At 33.2% G+C, this 21,077-nt stretch overlaps 1 protein-coding gene across 1 annotated transcript; it reads right to left on the bottom strand.

The window, feature by feature from the left end:
- Window positions 1-1,799: 1,799 nt before the first annotated feature.
- On the bottom strand, window positions 1,800-8,201 carry LOC11426409 (probable linoleate 9S-lipoxygenase 5). The gene is made up of 9 exons (XM_003591072.4): window positions 7,909-8,201; window positions 5,489-5,775; window positions 5,142-5,382; window positions 4,393-4,731; window positions 4,175-4,260; window positions 3,898-4,005; window positions 3,510-3,814; window positions 2,942-3,205; window positions 1,800-2,764 (listed from the first exon to the last, which is right to left on the bottom strand). The coding sequence occupies exons 1-9, from the start codon at window positions 8,099-8,101 to the stop codon at window positions 2,011-2,013; spliced, it is 2,577 nt and encodes an 858-aa protein (XP_003591120.1). The 5' UTR covers window positions 8,102-8,201; the 3' UTR covers window positions 1,800-2,010.
- Between the last annotated feature and the right edge of the window lie 12,876 nt (window positions 8,202-21,077).

Below are 21,077 nucleotides of genomic sequence, written 5' to 3'. Positions count from 1 at the left end.
TAGGTTGGTTGAAAGCTAAAAAAGCTATCTTTGTTTTTGGTACCCAACAGTGGTGGTTAAGCCCTCTTGTTTGTTTGGGTATTGGCTAACGTAGTCCGATTGGGTTGGTTTGTAATTGTTGTAACTCTTGGTTCCTATGGTAGTCTCTAAGGCACACCTTGTGCTCTAGGGACTGCTTTGTTATATATTTCATTTTGGCTTTTTCAAAAAAAAATATATTTATTCCTCTCATCATCTCATTATAACTATCATCTCATTTGATATGCCCTCTTCCTTCATGCATGCTAGTTTATATATAGGAAATCAGTAATTTTATTATAATTTTACTAATTTATCAATGTGTATGGATATCGAGCGATACGAATACCATTAGCATCATCTCTATAATCTATCAATTAAATGATGGATAGTTTGTTTAAAAATATTAGCGAGTATTTGAAATATTATTTTGTTTTATCTACAAGTGTACTCGTTAAACGCACGTCTCATATGTGCGATGAATTTCATCTGAAGATTAAGGGTGGGCAAAAAAACCAAACCGAACCAAAGCAAAAAAAATTGAACCATTACTAACAATTCTAGAACTGAACTAAAATAATTCGGTTCAGTTCAAAACAGTTCGGTTCGGTTTGAAATAGTTCGGTTCAGTTTTACCTTATGAAATTCGATTTTGTCTGGTTTTTTTTTTTTTTCCTCAATGGTACCAATAATAACAATTCAGTCGAAACAATTCGGTTTAATTTAAAACAGTTCGGTTCAGTTCGAAATTCAAATAGTTTATTTCGAATCAATTATTTTAAATTTATCTAACAGTTCAGTTTGGTTTAATTTTCATCTCAAACCGAACCATGTCCACCTTTACCGGAGATACCCACTGGCATTTAAAAAAAAAAAAAGAATCATAGAAAGCTTTCTCCTAGTTTTTTTTTTTTTTTTAGTTAGGGGTGAAGCTTTTTCCTAGTCTTAAAAATACTATTTATTTTATTTACTTTTTTCTTAAATAACATACGATTAATGTAATTTAATATCTAAATTTTTTTTTTAAGGAATCTAAATTATTCTCTTTCCTCACACTTTTGACCCAATAAAATTTAAAGAAATAATAATTTTTTTATACGAGATATAGTAGTTTTTTAGAGATTAAATTTTATACACTAACAGTGTAAAATAACTTTTCCAATCAAAATACAAGATAGTGTCACTTTTATAGGTCAGTTTCTAAATTATCTTCATAAATATCTATATGGTATAATTTGATTGGATAAATGTGTAAAATAATTTTACATTGTTCGTACATACAAATCAAATTATTTTTTTTTGAACCAAGATATTTAGTGATTACATAGGTACTGACTACTAACCACCATCAACCATCAAACGAGTTACCTAAAGAGGATTCAAAGAAGGGTGGAGAGCAGCTGAATGGGTCTCATCGTCAATGAAGTTCTTGACGGTCATTGTACATACTCATCAACCAGATAAGTAACATTGGAAGAAAATGATAGTACTAATCACATTTAAATCGAGTTTCGTTCTTTGAAGTCCGAGTTTGAACTACTGAGGTCTATGATTGAGACTGACAAGACTAAGCACCAACTGCTAATATCTCTAATAATTGTCTTTCATTTTCTCTCTGTTTTCATTTCTTCTAATCCAGTTAGTTCCTCCTCTCAAATCCTTTGTTAAAAGCAAACAAAGCTCAAATAAAGGTTAGATATTTTGTCTCATCGTCAATGAATTTCAAGAGGGTCATTGTACATACTCATCAACAACCAGATAAGTAAAGTAGATGTTAGAAATTATACTGCTGAACTCAAATACTGACTCAATATTCACTGATGTAAAGAAAATAGTATGATACTCTATAGCAAGTTTTAGCACACCATAATGAAGATAAATAGTAAAAAGACTTTACTTGCCTATTCTAAAATATAATCTAAAATTACCAAGTTCACCACCACTATTATTGTTTAACAAAGAAAATAACTAAATACAAGACCCTTAGCCATATTAAATCGAGATGCTATTAGGAATCCCCATACCAGTTAGTCCACCTTCACTAGTAGGTTTAAGCAAAGTGTATGACATCTTAACAGGACCAAACCTGTTTTTCAGTTTCTCATCATTGTTCATTATCCCAATCCTTTTCTCAATTTCAACAAGCTTATTGCCAAACTTCTCAAAAGCCTCCAATGCCTTTATGTCAGAAGTCCAATCTGGAGTGTCTCTCTGTCCAAGGTAGACCTCATCACTAGCATGCCTAGACAATATTTCCACAAGTGAAAGACCAAGAACAGCTTGAAACTGTGAAGTGATTGTTTTCAGAAAAGCTTTGTCAGGATTTTCCAAAAGTTCATTGTACTCTTGAGTTCCTTTTTCAGGCATGAGTCGTCGGCTCATAGAAGGACGACTCGGTGGATAGCCTCCATATGGATACTGTCCAAAGTTGACTGCAGCATGGAGAGCTGAAGCAATCCATATAATAATAGTGCAAGTTTCAATCAGCTCTTCGAGAGTATGCATCTTTGGCCACCAAGGCTCATCTTTCTTGTCACCATGACCCTCTTCCCTTATTTCCTTCCACCAAGATTGAAGTTCCGAGTCTTTCTTGATTGAGTCCTCATCCTTGTAGTAAATGGAGCAGTAGTCTTTAACCCATGTCTTGATGGCAAACCAAATCTCCAGTCCATCAACTGCATAAGGGTAATCCTCGATTAATAATCGAAGACCGTATGGCGAAGTTGAGTCCTTAACAGCCATTCCTCTGAAATTTGAAGAGGTGAAGCAATTGATCAACACCAATATTCATTTCACAGATAATTTAACATGATACAATCCAAGTTATAATGTTATACTTATTTTGGAAAAGTTAATATTATAATTTAACATGATATTAACTTTTTTTTTTTTGCAATGGTCTTTTGCTTGAATGGTTTTTTACCTCTTGAGAAGATCTTCAGGCAGTGCTTGTTCAGGGAAAGACCAATCCTTATAAAGAAAGGATGAAAACTCCATAGAATATTTTGATGGGAAAACAGTAGACTCTAGTGCACCACCAGCATTGATGAGGATCTGCCTTGCAAGTCCATTTATATTCATGGTGTCACGAAAGTGAGGATGTAATAGCTTATGAATAGGGTGAAGTACACTAAGACGCCTATTTGAAGCTATGATGAATGGCTCTACGACGGCATGAGTATGCAACCTGCCATACATGTAAAAATCAAAATTAAATAGCAATAATGTACGAACTAATTAAGATTGTGTTTGGTATGGTATTGATTTAGGAAATTGACTCAAATGGGAGGTACTCTAATGATTGTATGGTTACTTATATAATAGGTATATCTTATACTTATTAACTCATGCACATAATTAAATTAGTGATGGTTATAGTACATAAGAAATAAGTGGTGGTTGTTAAAGGTTTTTTGCTGCTAGTTAGCACGTAATTTTGCAATTTGTTGAGAAAACCTGTATACACAACTGAAATTTGAGTTTCTTCATACCAGTGGCTAATAAGTTGATGATACCCCGAGTCAACTACTGCAACATAAGCTTTGGCTAATTGCCAAATAGACTTTTCAACACCTTTCTCCGCAGGCAAGTAAACCTTACTAACGGCACCATATTGATCTCCCACTGAATGTGGCAAACTCAACTCAATGGCTAGTAGCTTTAAAGTCCCATTCTTTTGCAAGAACAAAATAGTCCTGCTAGCATATGTCTTTGTTGAGGTATAGTTTATCCTCCTTAAGTATGGCATCAGTGTGTCGTGGTGATCTAATATAAACAACTTCTTTGCTCGAATTGCCTATTCAAACAAAAATAAATAAATACCATGCATCTTGACATCGAGTAGAAGGAAAAACAAACTTGAAGCTTTCACAAAATTACCTCATCCACAGTGAGCCCGTCCAGATTAATTTCAATGTGTTCTTTAGTTATTTTACTGGATTGATCACCATAGACTTTGTGATCTAGCTTGCTTTTTGGTGGGAACTCCTGCGGTTATTTAGGGGATAATGTGAAAAAAGAAATTATAGTCCATTCTTCATTAAGATATGATATTGATCTTAAAATGTTTTGGAAAATTTAATTTAATAATTAAAAGAGAGGTCTAACTCTTTTGATGAATCCAATCATTAATAAAATAATAAACATGCAAACTTACTTGGAGACTACAAATCATGACAGGATTTACACCAGCCAGCATCTCCCTAGCGAATTCTTCATCAGTTCTCCATGCAGATTTATCGACTGCTCCAAAATTAGATCCACATCATTAAGAGCATTAGTATTAAATAATCATGATTTTACAAAATACATGATTTTCTATATTCTAGTTTGTAAGATAACATGTTGAGTTAGAAATGTTCATGTATATAGTACCTGCAATCACTTGAGGCAGTGGAAATTTGAGGAGCTTTTCCCCATCAGTTCTCAAGATTTCCTTAAGTATCTCCCCATGGATGTTCTCCCTAACATCCTTAAGTAAGCCTTCAGGCACATCAATCCCACTTTCATAGAGTTTGAGTACATCTTCAAAGCTGTCAAACTCATTAGGGGTGCTATCAAATAGAGATTCAAGTTCAGGTTTGAGAACTTGAACTATAGATTTTAGTGCATAAGCAAGAAAATCTGACATCTTCAAGTGACCAAATTTTTCATCCCTCGGAACATAGATCTTTAAGCTCATCTCAAGATCCAGCCTAGTCTCATAATTAGGATCTGCAGGATAACAACAATATCCATTCATAACTCCATATTAGAAAAAGAGTGGTTTAAGCCTACTCAGTTAATTTGCATTTCTTAAGCTCAAAAGGTCAAATTAAAAGTGCTTTTAGAGTTAATTTCATTGTAACATGAGATTCATTAGATTAGACATAACAGAGGTCAAACAACTGAGAATTGAGTAATTAAGCATATAACTCAAAAATGTACTACCTTGTCTTGACTAACCAAATTTCAATCTAAGGCAGTGTACATTGGTCAATGCAAATTTGAAGTATACTATCATGCAAATTATTAGTGTGATTCTAGAAAGCCAGACATTAGGTTCCGCTAACGTCTCAATTATAAAATATTCAAAAAAATAAAGACATAAATGAAGAACAAAACAACAAAAATAGAAGCCTAACCTGATTTGGCAGGTTCTCTGCCAGTTCTTCCCCTGCGAGGGTAAGGATATTCAGCAGACCCTCCAAGAATAGGACGAGAATGTTCAAGACCTTTATCAGGATTTCCCAAATCATTGTAGCATGCATAATCATAAACCCTATCCCACTTTTCAAGCTGGCCTTTTCCATCACCTCTTAAAGTCTCTAGCTCTTCTTCTCTGTACTTAAGTAGTGTTGTCGGAGTTTCACTTGGAAGATATGTCTACAAATAATAGAAATTACAAAATATGATGGAGAATGTAACATACATTGCAAAGGTATGGCTATAATATAGTTACTATTACTTAAAGTTGTCTTTGTAGTTATACCTTGTTGGAGAAGAAAATGCGATCTTTTACGTAGTTTTTAGCAGGATATACCCAAGAGTTGCAGACAAAGTGGATAACATCTTGACCAGGAACGCCTTTAAGTGTCAAGCTTTTGAGGTAGAACTCATTGTCATGATTATTCCATATTAAAAATGCTCCTGGTGTTCCTATCTCTTCATCCCAATCAAATGAAACCTTGAACGTTGATTCTCCGGTTGAAAGAGGTTTTGATGCGGTACTCCAATCTAAATTAGCAGGCTTCCCAAGTTTCCCCTTCAATCCATTCTCTACAAATATTAAGTGTGTTATTTATCATCATATCATTCACATTTTAGATGTCAAAGACCAAAGTTGAAGTTTCACTTTCCTCCTGATAGTTTTTATTTTAACATCATAGATTATAGATAATTTCCAAATGTTACTGCCTAATCTAGGAGTTAACTAATCAAAACACCAATTAATAATCAAGTCAACACTCACATAAGACAGAGGTATATGTTTGAATTTTAGATAAAGTATTCAATATAGATTTAGATAATACTATACCAAAAAAGATTAAAATGAGGAACATAATCTAAAAAAGTAAATTTGTGAAAGTATTGCAGTGACAACTTTTTATTCCAATAAATTATTTCCTTCAGTCAACATCATGACTCAGTTCACAAACAACTTCAGTATTTATTTCATTGTCTATTTCCTGTGTTCTGTTTTTGTTTTTTGCTAAAAAGGTGGTTGGACGGTTTTATGGTGGATGATGAATGAGGGAGGGACAACTAACTATTTTTTTCAACACCACAAAATAAGTAATACATTTCAAACTAGGCAGTAAAAATACTTAAAATGCCCCACAATTTCACGTTTACTAGTATATTAAGAATTATATTAATTATTACTATTATAACTAATTTGATCAGAATTCAATTAGATTGATTGGTACCATAGTTCTAAAATTGGTCAATGACATCACTCATTCTCTCAACTTTTTATTTTTGTTTCAATCGCTTTCTCTTATACCATGTGAGGGTATACCATTTTTGTTCCTCATCTTAGGTCCACTTTCTCTACGGTTTGCCATATCTTCTTGCTGGTGTGAAACCACTCATGCTTGACAGTCACAATACTAGAATCTCGTAAAAAATAAATAAATAAACAGACACTCTTCTTGGATTCTAACAAAAAATAAATAACAAGTCTTGTGAAATATAATTTATTTTTATAGAAAGTTACACATTACAGAGATATAATTTAGTATGTCTTTTTTTCGCTCTGATATTTTATCTCAGAAAAAAAAAAATAGAACATTTTCTCTATTAATAAACAGAATCTTTTATGTTACTACACAGATTTAGAAACTCTGAGAGTTATATTATTGAAATTATGGCTAAGTCATGCAAGTCTTCCATCATGCCGAGAGTCATTCTCATAATTGAATTAATAAAATATATTTTTTGACAAAAAAATAAATGAATTAATAAAGTTTATCATTAACTTGTCAAAAGAAAATTATTATTAAATTAAATGAAATATGAAGAGACTTGTTGATACAATGATAAACTTGTGCATCATGCAAAACCAATTTAAGGCAAAGTCATAAATTAATTATTAAGAGAATATTTAAATTAAGAGAAAAAAACTAATTAAATTATAAAAACATCATTTGGGTTGGTCCACCGGTTAACTTGGGATCTTGAAATTTGTTCCTCTCAAGGTCTTAGGTTCGATTCCCTCTAGATAAGTCCATACAAAACTTTGATCTGGCTTTAAATGGGACCCCCCGCAAGTGGACGGTGGGATTAGTCCCTCAAATTAGTCGATTATTGAATCGGATACCGAGTTTAAAAAAAATTATTGGTCGGGATTTACTTTTTTTTTATTAATATTTTTGGGCACAAATAAAATATAAATATAAATTTCTGATTAATATTTCTTGGGCACAAAGAAAATAAACATATAATATTTCTGATTCTTGTCAAAAAAAAATTATATTTCTGATTAATATTTTTTGGGAACAAAGAAAAGAAACATATGAAAAATAAAAATCAGATAGCACCATGACAAAAAGAGACTTATTAAAAGTCAGCAGACTCGCCATTAAATGTTTAATAAAATCTAAATAATGAGATCTCTGTATATATATTTTTTTTAAAAAATAATATGTTTTAGAAAAAATGTTAAAATAGTTTGATATGTATAATTGTATTATTAGTTTTCTCCAGGAGAAAAAAAATGACTAAATGTAAATAATAAAGTTATTTAAATTCATTAAAAAAGTAACTAAATTAGAGGTCTTGATTTACTTGTGTTTTTTTCTTCGACAGAAACAAAAGAAAACAGTATAATATTATAGTTCAGTAACATGCAAAAACAGAGAGCAAGAGCCATAAAGAATAACAGAGAAAATAGGAATGAAATAAAGTAACCTGAATCAGTGTTAACAGTACTAACAAGCTGAAGAGAAACTCCTTTTCCCACAAACTCATGAAGACCATCAAGCATGGAGGCAGTGAAGTCGTTGAAGTCCAACACACTTTTCTTCATCAGCACAACCGTCCCTTCAACTTGGTGGCGGTTGCTTTTGTCTCCGGTGAAAGCATTGAGAATGTTGTGCAACATTTTCCGAGAAAAACAGTAACCTTGAAAAAAAGTGGCAGAGTAACACAGAAACAGCGATGTTAAGTGTTAAATGCTTTTGAAGTGAGAATTGTAAAAAGCAACCCACTCTACTTTGCTTTTTATAGATAGAAAGAGTGAAAGAATATGATATTTTTTTAAAAAGAATATTACAAATTAACAAATAGAGAGATATTTAAAGAATTTTTTTAAAAATATAATGTTTGTATACCTAAATAGTGAGTTCTATTTAGAAATTTTAGAAAATTAGAGATTACTATTTTTCTTTTACACATATTTAATCAAATGATAGATTAAAGTGTTATTATTACTTGTTGTTTTTTTTATGAATGATTAAAGTGTTTTATTTTTTTATCACGTAAATGGTAGTAATTTAGTTAGTTTTTCATTCAATTAGAATTTAGTTGGAGTAAAATTCATAATACAGATTAACTTCATCATTTTACATGAAACCGCTCATATCTAAAGTGTGAGACTCAATCCTGGTTAATTTTGAATAATAAAAATGTGAGTATGAAAAGAGGGTGAAAAAATAGTCTTCCTAAATTTATAATTTACCCCTCCACTACTGCACCTTACTTCTCTTAAGTGACCTTGTTTGTAGAGTTAAAGTTACAGCTACCCACACTGACAGGCAGCGCATGCCAATGAATGAGCATAATAGTTTTATAGTTATAAATTAGGTTGGACTCAAAAGTTTCAAACTAAAATATTTTCAGGTGGGAATCTAACCTAGTTGTTATGAGACGTAAATTCTAAAAACTTTGTCCCTAAGAGCAAGCAACTCCATTGCTTATTGCCTAGACTAGATGGAGGTGAAGATTTCGTCCATAAGTTTTGTAGCATGGGAGGAAAGCCGACCGGAGTTCTCATTGCTTAATTTTTTTGTTTATTGAACTTAAGTTAAAATATGACATTTGAAAATTGTAGTTGAAATATACATGATTATTACTTTTTATAGAATTAATATATATTAATGGTGCTTTACCCATGTCATTTTGGGGATTTTTGGTTTACCCCTATAAAAAAAACTTGTAGATTCTCACTTGTAATATAAAGATTTCATGGTTTACCAAACTAATTTAATTTAAATAAAAAAAGTAAGTTTATAAATTTCTCTTCCTTCCTCCATCGGAGCTGCACTCTTCTTCTTCTTCACCTCTTCCGCCTTCCTCCATCGTAATTACAATCCTCTTCTCCATCTCTTCTTCCTTCCTCCATCGTACGACCCATACTTTCATATCCATCTCTTTTTCCTCTTCTCCATCTTCTCCTTTCATATTTTTAATTGGAGAAATTAGGGTTTATAATGGGTGGAAGCAGAACTTCAACAATTAGTAACAATGTTGGAAACCGACCACCAATATGCGGTTGTGAGAAGGTTATGAAGATGTGGATTTCAAACACAGATGAAAATCACAAGAGAAAGTTTTGGAGATGCCGATTTTTTGCAGTGGTAAGTGAATTTTTTATTTTTCTGGAGATGTAAATATTGTGTTTCAAATTTTCCTTACATATGCAGTTTTGTAATAGTTGCGAACTGAAACTTATAACAGGCTGAGTATAGTTGTGAGTTGTTCATTTGGGATGATGAACTTGATTAAATTCTTAAAAAACCTGGAAAGTACTATGAACCAGGTTGTTCTTCTGTTTTGAAGTTTGATGATGGTTGCAACAACTGTGCAATGACAGTGGAGATTTTGACACAATTTGGCAAAGACTTTGGGAGAGAGTTTGGTAAAGAATACACCAAAGAACATGGAACAGAAATAAGTGCAAAGAAGCATGAGAAACTGAAAATGAAGCTTGAAGCTGAGAAGAAGAAAAAATTTGGCCTCATTGTTGTGCTAGTTGTGCCTTGGATTATGTTCTTAGTTGTTTTCAAGTTAATGTAATTGTTTTCAAGTTAATGTCATTGTAATGTTCAAGTTAATGTAATTGTTTTCAAGTTAATGTTATTGTAATGTTATGATTATGTTTGAAGTAATTTATGAAAAAAGTTTGAAGTAATCTTTGCATCATTCTAAACAGGCCATAACATATAGTGCATAAGTCTGTAACTTCAACAAAAGCACTTATAGTGCATACAACCAAAAGCACTTATAGTGCATAAGTCTTGAACTGAACTTAGACAAACATAATCATACAATCAAAAACACTTATAGTGCATAAGTCTTAAACTGAACTTAGTTAAACATAAGCATAAAACCAAAATCACTTGTTCGATCATGCTTGGAGGCTCTCATAACAAGTTTTGGTAAGTGTAACACCCTAGTCGATATATTTAATTATTTTGATTTAATTAGAGTCTTATATGTGATTTATGATTTTTGGTGATTTATGTGGTGTGTTTATTTTATTATATAGTTTATTTTAATAATAATTAGAATAAGTGTGAAATAATAATTATTTTGGAGTTTGGGGAGTTATTTAATATTTAATAGAATTATGGGGAGTTAAGTGAAATGAAGGGAGTTAAGTAAGTGGGAAGTTAGGAAAATAGAAGTTAGAAAGCTCTGTACGTGAAAACTGTCAAGTTGGGAGAAAAGGGAGAAGAGCAAGTTAGAGCCAAGAACCAGTTTTGCTGTTTATTTTTTTCATTCTGAATTAAGGTAAGGGTGAGGTTTACTTCAGTAGTATAGACATTAATTTCTGATTTTGAGTTTAACAGAGTGTTGGTGAAAATTGGGGATTTTGGGTTTTTGGTGATGAAATGATGATATTGGAGTTGAGATTGTGATTCTGATGTTAGAAATAGGTTCTGAGTGCATACAGTAAGTTAACTCACATCTGTAAACTAATTTGGGGAGTGAATTTAAGAAAAGTGGGATTTTGGGGAAAAACCTGTTTTCTGCCCGTACATAAGTTCATCGCTCGCCTCGCGAGTAGCTGTGCTCGCCATGGTGAGTGAGCAACTTCATAGCTCGCCTCGCGAGCAGACCAACTCGCCGTGGCGAGTAACCCAGATCAAAACTGGATTTTCAAATTGTTGTTATAAGATGTTTTGGGGATGGTTTAATGTGCCTAAATGATTTTAATGATGACTGGAGCAAGTTTTAAGTTAAAAAGATGAATAGGGAGCTTAGAATTGAGGTTTGAGTGAGAAAAATGTCAAAACTCCCGAGAGCACCTACTTTTCACTCGCCTCGAGTTCGCCTTGAACTCGCCATGGCGAGTAACCTGTTTTGTGAACTCGCCATAGCGAGCAGATGTGCTCGTGAGGCGAGCTACCCAGTTTTTGAGTGCTGAAATTGTAGGTGATCCTGAGTAGTTGGTGGTGGCTCAAGAGTCGTGTCTAGGGCTCTGATACGTGAGATGGGAATTATTATTATTATTGTTGTTTTTCCTTCCTATGTATCAATTTTTGGAACTTAATGATGTGGCCCTTGTTGGTTGATTTATTGTTGTTTAGACTTAATGCCAAGATATTGTTTGGAGAACTTAACCGTTGTTGTTGTTGTTATGTGAAATGCAAACATTCCGCTGCATGATTTTCGAAGTTATGAAAGATGTTGAATTAAATAGTTTTATTTTCTATTTAAGAAATTTTGAAATGTAGTGTAGCATGCCCGTTTGGTGCTTACTCTGATGTTTATGTTATATTTAAATGATTTTGGGTAACGGGGTGTTACAATAAGCCTCTTAACACAGTTATACATGTCCCACTTTTTATGACACCATCGTTCTCCCGAGTCAAGGTGCCCTCTTCAGACTCTTCAATGACCATAGGGTCAACAATACTGGAACCAACACCTTTGATTGCCTTGGTCTTCAATTTCATCAGCCTGGAACTCTTCCTACTATCTTTAGGTTTTACAGATTTCTTCAACCCCAAGGTCTTCACAATCTGAAATTTGTTTTTTGCAATTTCCCTTGGTGGTCCTTCAACAGATGTGAACCTTGATGGTCCTTGAACAGATGTCAACTTTGGTGGTCTTTGAACAGGTTCAGTGTGCATTGGTGGTTGAGAAGCAGATGCATGAGGCCTTTGTGGTTGAGAAGCATGTGCAAGAGCCATTTTTGGTTGAGAAGCATATGCATGAGCCATTGCTGGTTCTTGCACAGGTGCACCATCTTGCACAGTTGCATTTGAAGTGGCCTTCTGTCTTGGTGTTTTCCTCTACAACATAAACAGACATAAGTTGCATTAATTTGCACATAATTAGTAAGTATAATTATTCAACATTAAGATGTGTTAATATACCTTCCTTTTTGCAGCCTCTGGATTCTGAATAGCACTATTGCATCTCCTCTGATTGTGTCCAAATTGATCAAATTTTGTGCATCTATAATCCACCCCTTGCCTTCTCATCCTAGCTCCATTTTCATCAAACTCTCTGATCCCAAGCTTTCTAGGCCTTCCTGGTCCATTCTTATAGTCTGGAGGTAGAAGTTCAAGAGCTTCTACCTCACGCCACATATTCATACCATTAATAGGATTAATTGCAAAACTATAACATATGGCATGCTTACTCCTAGAGTAGTAATCATCAACATACAGTTCAGACCTTTGCTTCCTATAACCAAGTGCAGCAACAACATGCCTGCATGGTATTCCCACTAACTCCCAAAAGTTACAATTGCAACTCCTTTTTGCAATGTCAACAATAAATTGTTGACGGTTATATCCATGTATAACCTGAAATTGTTCACCTATTCCAGACCAAGTTGGTCTCCAATGAGCAGCTAAGGTTATCTTTTATCTAATATCTTTCTAGGCGTATGCATCACATTATGTTGCCACTTTTGAAGTTTAGTGGCAGATGCTTCCATCCTTCTCATTAGATAATGTCTAATCCATTCAGCCATAATTTTAATAGGTTGATCTCTAGCAGATAATATGGTGGCATTAAATGATTCAAATATGTTGTTCATCAATACATCACACTTAGAGTAAAAGGTAAAAGCATGCTTACACCATTTTTTTTGTTCTACAGCCATTAACCATTCCCAAGCTCCCAGATCTATCTTCTTCAGTTCATTCATCTTTTCCAACCATGCTTGATAGTAAGTGGCCTTTGCAGCTCCCATCATCAAATCTTTTATTTGACTGCCTCCTCCAAACTTCTTCTTGAAATTTGCATACAAATGCCTAAGGCACACTCTATGATCAACATTGTCATACATATCATCAAAAACTGACAGCAACCCCTACATAACAGTAAATATATACATAGATCATAATAAAATATATATTTTAATAGATTTGAAACAATAAATATATATAGATCTGAAACAATGAATACATATACAGATAAAACATGAATAAATCTAAACATACCTTTTGTTGATCTGATATGAACACATATCTCTTATCTTGACCTATATCTTCCATTAGCAACTGCATGAACCATTTCCAACTTTCCTTGCACTCAGTTTCAATACCCCAAAAGCTATTGGAAAATATTGGTCATTTGGGTCTCTTCCTCCAACAATCAACAGTTGGCCCCCATATCTTGTTTTCAAGTGGCAACCATCCACTCCAACAAAGGGTCTGCAAGCAGCTGTGAACCCTTTTTTACACCCATCAAAACAGAAATAACCCAAACCTTGGTTGAATAGTTGCAGATGGACCAACAACATTTATCTTGACATTATTATCCCTACACACTCTCTTCAACTCAGTTGCATACCTCCATATCATTGCATACTGCTTATCTGTATCACCCTCAATTATTTTCTTTGCAATCTTCCTTGCTCTCCATGCTCTGTCCATGGTAACACCCACACCAAAATTAACAGCCATTTCATTAAATACCTCTTGTACAAACATCTTTTTGGTAACTTGCATTTTTGGTACAACTTTCTTAGCAACCCATCTTGAGTTGGCACTTTTATTTTCCAACACTGGTGCACTAGTGTGAGGCCCCTCAAATGTCTTTATATGAAAAGTCCTCTTGTCACCCACCTTTGAACATAAAACTTCATAGCCACATTGGTCCCTAAACTCCACCCTTACCTTATAACTTCCATTTTTTGGCATTTTAATTTGGTAACCATTTAATACGTTCCACTCAATAATTGCTTCTTTAAACTCTGCCAGGGTATTAAATTTCATATCTAGCTTGAACTTAAAATTCTTATTTAATTGTCTCATCATCTGAGTCATCAGGGTCTGAGCTACCCAACTCCTCACTAAGGTAATCTCCATCTATTTCTTCATCTACAACATTCTTTCTTTTCCCATTCTTCAAAAGAGACACTGGTGCAACCACAGTCATCCTACCACTATTATTCTTCTTAGGTGATTTTTTCATAGGTGTTTTGGAACCACACTTCTTGATCATTACTGTTTTGTTGTTAACTTTGACTCTGTTGGTACCATTAGCAGGTGCTTCAACTTCAACTTCTTCAAACCCATCTTCAAGTGCAGTGGTTCTTTCATCCTCACTATCATCAAACCTAGCAGCTTTAACACCATCATCATCACTACTAACCATTTCTAATTCCTCATCATAACCTGCATCCAAATCTAGACAGCTAGGTTCATCTACCTTGACAGTTATATCCATCAAATTGTGCTCAATATACAAATGTCCATCTACTTTATTACCAATTGAATACCCAGATATTTCCTCAGCAATATGGTCTTCATTAACTTGACAAAACCCTATAGGAACCTTATCAATTTAACTCCAAACCCTAAACTTAGCAGTGGTTCTTTCATCCTCACTATCATCAAACCTAGCAGCTTTAACACCATCATCATCACTACTAACCATTTCTAATTCCTCATCATAACCTGCATCCAAATCTAGACAGCTAGGTTCATCTACCTTGACAGTTATATCCATCAAATTGTGCTCAATATACAAATGTCCATCTACTTTATTACCAATTGAATACCCAGATATTTCCTCAGCAATATGGTCTTCATTAACTTGACAAAACCCTATAGGAACCTTATCAATTTGACTCCAAACCCTAAACTTATTCTTCTCATATCCCAACTAACCACAGTATTCTGAATATCACACACATCCAGTTGTTCAATACCAACCACAACAGTTTGTACCCCACCTCTATAAAACATGCGTTCATCCCTAACAAACTCCCCACCATGATGGAAAACAACATCAAACAAACTCATTATCTGTGGAAAAAAAATAATTTTTTAATCAAAATCTGATTGACACGTGTCAGCAATCCATTGGTTTAAATCAGGTTGATAGAAACAACTCAGACAAAACAGAAGTTTCAATAAAAAAACCCTAAAAATTGAACTATTGCACATGGAAAAGTACGGTATTGGAATCTAGCATCAAAACTTTGGGACCACAACAAACATTTTTTCCATTCTTTATCATCTATTTCTTCATTTCTTTATCATCTAAAAATAGTAACAACAACAAGACACACATGCATAAAGAGAAAGAGAGAATCAGTAAACTTACCACAAGCTTCGTCTTCAACCTTCTTCGTTCAGTTCGCTTTCTCTGATTCGCAGAAACCCTAAACGGATATTCGAAACCCTCTTTCTCGTTCGTAGCTTCCCAAAATTTGTAGCAATTTTGCTTCGAATTCGTTGAAACCCACAAATCTTGCTTCGATTCGCAGAAAGTTTGCTTCGATTGTAAACCCTAGATCTAGTTCGAAGTGCACTTCATCTTCGTTTTCCCTTTTGTTCTTCGTAAGATCTGATCTGAAATTAGGTTTAAAGTTTTGGGCGAAATGAGAGGGGGGTATGTCAATATTCCAGACTTTTGGTGTTTAATCTAGGTGGAAATTAAAAATAATATTAAATAAAAATAATACAGGGACTATTTTCAAAAACAAAATATTTTACAGGGACCAAAAACAACAAAAAAAAATTACAGGGACTCAAAACGAGACATATTTGCAGGGACCAAAACCATATTTTAGCCTATTATTTATACCTTTAAGTTGATGTCTTTTCTTTGCAAATATAACATATATTACCATGTATCTTTTCTATTTGTTTTATTTTGTACCTTTTTTTCTTCTTTCTATCTCGAGAGTAGAGATTATAACCATGATAAATTATCTATCTATTATTGATGATACTACTTTTTCAAATTTTAAGTTATAAATATTATACTTTAAAAAAATGTAAATATTATAATTTATTTGTCTAAACCATTATCCCAAAGAGGGTCAAACCAATTCAATTTTAAGATTTCATCCTCTATAATATATCATCCTCTATTATAACCATGATAAATTATCTATCTATTATTGATGATACTACTTTCCACAACATTAATAATGAATTGATTATTCACGGAGTTCAAATAATAAAACTGTGCGGATGACAATTGTAGAATATATATGTAATTTGTTGATGAGAATGTATTTTTTTATTCCATATGATTTTTATATATTTTAATTATCAATTAAAGTAACAACCCCACTACATGTACACATTGATGCTGACATCTTACTTCCATTCCAAGTTTGGTTCTTTACAACATTCTTAATCTTATTATTCTCATATAGTCATGTGACACTCTTTATTTTACGGAGAATCGGAGATTGTGATCTATGTTGTTCTAGGCTCTTTAAGAAATAATGACGTTCTTTATCTTTTAACAAAGAGAAACACAAATTGTTCTTTATCTAATGTAATCAACAATGGAATTAAATTATCATGAGATAGACACCGTTTCGGAGAATAATTTGTCAAAATCAGTTCAATGATAGAAACTGTTTCGGAGAATAACAAGTCTAATTCTGTAAGGGACTAAATTGGTTTTTTTTTTTTGTTAAAAGAATATTTGGACCTGCCCGTTTTGTCGGAAATAAAAATAGGTATTTACTCTGTTTTTAATACATGCACTAAAATGACTCCATAAAAAGAGGAGAAGGGAAAGTTTCAAAAGGATCCTATTTTTAGAATGGTTTCTTTCAAGTGTAATTTTCACATGAGAGAGTCAAATGTGATTATTTGTTCAAGATTGTTGTTGACACATTTCATAAGGCTGAGGCGGATAAGTAAAATACGTTTTTGTTTCCTCGGCAGTACTGCCGAAGAATTCAAAAATCGACTGTAGTTAATTGCCGAAAATTTGTTATAAGAACATAATAGACATATGAGTTTCCAAAACTCCATTGTTACATTTTTTTGATCTCCTAGGTGCGATTTTCAGCAATTTCAAGCCATTTCAAGCCAATTTCAATCACAAAAACAGGTAAGTTTTTTGAATCTTATTGCATTGTTGTTTTGTGGTCGAATTGTTTTTTTTTTTTTTTTGTTAAATTTCGATTATATAGGTTCGATTATATAAGTTTTATTGATTTTATGATTTCATGATATGTTAGGATAATTTAGGTTAGAATTGTTAGAGAACTTTTATTGAATTGTTAGGTTTAGGTTTTGATGAATCGTTGTAGAATTGTTTAAGTTTAGGTGTAGGTTTTGATGATAGTTTAAGTTTAGGTTTAGTTTTTGATTTTACGATTTTATGACATTGTTGTTTAGTTTAGGTTTTGATCGCCATTTTTTTTAATGTAGATATGTCTCAAAATCAGAATCAGGGTAACGTTCAGGGTGATGAGAAGAACAAAGAAAAATCACATATGACATGGCACGAAATTGTTTGTGATGGTTCCGAAAAAAAAAGAAGGGTTCGAAGGTGCCGGTGTACAATCAGTCGAGGTTGAGAAGGAGCGGGAGGACATGCTATTTTGGTCCTCAACCAAAACAAGGTGCCCCAGGGACTGTAGCGGCAACCCGGTTGACTTGTGCGACGAGGAAGAATGAATATAAAGACTTTTAATGCCTAATTATTTTGGATTTTTTTATGTTTTATTTTTGTGTCGCGCACATTTTGTTTAACATTATGGTACTTAGAATAAAATCGCATTTGGAATAATTTCGATTAAAGTCGCGTTGTGAATAATTGCGTATTCGTACAAAAACTAATTAAATCTATCGTGAATTCAACTAATTAAAATTGCGTAATGAAAAAATAAATTCGAAAAGTGAATAAAAAAGATAATTATTATTCCATTATGGACCGTCATAATATTCCTAAGACCTTAAAGACCTCCAAAAGGGCTTCTTAGACCTCTCAAAAAGGCTTTAGCACCCTTGAAAAGAGCCAAGAAGCCCAAGGCGGGCTCTACCAATAACGCTGCCAGAATGATCTCTAGAATCTTCTAGAAACCGCCTTACACAAATACCCCTATTACTTGGGGACTAAGCAACCAAAACTCAAGCCCACGAAAGGCTATAAATACCACCTTTGAGAACACTCTCAGGGAGGGAATATTGATTCTAAACCCTAATAGACGATTCTTAACCCTAGAATCCTTATTGTACTTTTTCTGCAAGTACACATTCAAAACAACATGTATTATGCATATTCAACTATATATGTTATCACATTACATTACATTCTTGAATGTACCTTCAAACTGCAACAATTATCTTACCCCTGAATGGAGTAAATTGAAACTTGCTAAACAACAGGACTCCAACATGCGATTGACATTTTAAATGATGGTATTCAAGTGTCAAAAGAATGAGGTGCATTCCTTGACACTTGAATACCATCATTCAAAATGCTCATCGAATGCTGGATTCCTACCGTTTAACAAGTTTGAATTACCCCATTCAGAGGAAGACGATTGTTGCAGTTGGACGTTTGTACCTTCCAACTACAACAATTGTGTTACCTTTGAATGGGGTAAATTCAAAATTGCCAAGCAGCAGGACTCCAATGTTCGATCGACATTCCATAGTTCCATTCAAAAGATTAAATTCTTGTTAGGTTTGATTTAAATGACAGTATTCAAGTGTCAAAAGAATGAGGTCCATTCCTTGACACTTCAATACCTTCATTTAAACCGGCCTAATAAGAATTTAATCTTTTGACAGGAACAATGGGAATGTCGGTCGAACCTTGGAATCCTGCCGTTTGGCAAGTTTGAATTACCCCATTCAAAGGAAGACAACTGTTGTAGCTGGAAGGTGCATTCATTCTGTACCTAATGACGATCTTCTGGCGGAATCAAACTTTTGATGATATCTTCAGTTGATCTCAGCAACGTCACCCGCATATCGATCCACTGGAACATGTTGTGCTCCCAAAACATGCTCGTCACGTTTTCGTCGTTCGTTAATTCCACCCAAGTGAATGATGCTCTTCCCTCGTCGAGCGTTGGACGTTTACACCGAACGTATTCCACCCTCCTTATGTCTCTAGGGTTGACTCCTTGGTTGAATTGAGTCAGTTTATCCTTGAGACCTCTTAACGTTACACTAAGGCACCGAACCTTCAACCTCTGAGGTTCTCCGCCGTTGAATTGTGCGTGAACGTCAATCCACACGACTATTGTTTCAAATCTACACAATAAGAAATAAAAAAAAATCAATGAAAAACTCATTCAAACATTTCATCAAACACTTGATGTGCACATTATACATAGACTCTAAAAATCATAAAAATAACCCTAAAATTATAAATCATATACTCTTACTAAAATAAAAAAATTAATCATATACTATAACATAAATCATTCAACTTATGTTTAACATAATTTTTTTTGTTATAACGTAAAATATAACAAAATTATTCAACTTATATTTACTCTTAAAATAAATCATATACTCTTACTAAAATAAAAAAATAAATATAAAACACCAAATTAAAAAATAACCCTAAAATTTTAAACTATAACATAATCATCATGCAAACATTTTAACTAAATTAATCAACTAACATCTAATCTAAAAATGATTTATAACATGTAAATCTAATTAAAAACTAAAATAAAAAAATAAATATAAAACACCAAATTAAAATATAACCCTAAAATTTTAAACTATAACATAAACATCATAGAATCATTTTAACTAAATTAAGCAACTAACATTTACTCTAAAAATGAATTATACTATGTAAATCTACTCAAAAACTAAAAAATAAAAACATTTATAACAACTAAAATGTAAGTTAATAGCATTATAATTACTTTACTTGTGATTTTGTTGAATAAATTTGGTTGGGTTTTCAAGAGATTTTTGAGAGAGATTTGAGATTTTTTTTTGGAAGATGAGATGAATAATGGATGAATGAGAGAGCTTCTGCCAGATTTGTAGCAGAAGCTCCTCGGTGCCGAGGAAAACCTCGGCAGTTAACTGCAGCCGGTTTTTGAATTCTTCGACAGTTAACTGCCGAGGAGGCAAAAATGTATTTTACTTGTGTGCCTCATCCTTATAAAATGTGTCAACATCAATTTTCTTATTTCTGGACTAGTTACATTTACGCTGCCACCAACAAGTAGTCAGCTAAGCTTTCATTCCTCAAGATCCAACAAGTAGTCAACTTTCATTCCCAAGGAGCAAGGGCCACGATGCCTAACTCACGAACGACTATTCAATTTCACTTGGGTTTGGCTCTATCTGTTTAGTACACTTCTAATTCTTCAATATTTTGCTTCCATTTGGAAACGTGAAACCAAGATCATAAAAATACATCGTTTCATTAGTCTTCATGTCAAGGAAAATGTACTTGTTTGTATCATTTAAAAAAAAAAAAGGAAAATACTTGTTTGGTCACAAACATTTACATAGTTGAGTAAATAAAAGATAAAAGAGAAAATAATTAAATTAAACGTATTGTTGTGTGTACTTTAATGGTGTGCCCATATTTTTGTGACCGATAAGACTTTCTCTTATGTCAAATGGTTTTCTTTTACCAATCCCAGATTCCCAATCCTTATGTCAAATGCTTTCATAGTGCCAGAAATTAATTACCAGTACAATAAGCCAAAAATATTGACACCCTACGTATCTTAATAAATAGCTCCCAATTAAAGTATACACCATAACACTTGGCATATCTCTCGGTCTCAACTCTCAACCTCGTACTTGATATTCTATCTCAACTCTAAAATATCAAAAATTTAAAAGTAGAGCACCCTTTCATAGTTGCACTGTTAAAAGGTACAAATCAAAGGACAAAAAATGTTTACGAGGCTCCAAAGTTTTCAA

Source organism: Medicago truncatula, chromosome 1, assembly GCF_003473485.1.
Source record: "Medicago truncatula cultivar Jemalong A17 chromosome 1, MtrunA17r5.0-ANR, whole genome shotgun sequence".
NCBI classification, from domain to species: Eukaryota; Viridiplantae; Streptophyta; class Magnoliopsida; order Fabales; family Fabaceae; genus Medicago; species Medicago truncatula.
This window is presented reverse-complemented; position numbering and strand designations above follow the sequence as displayed.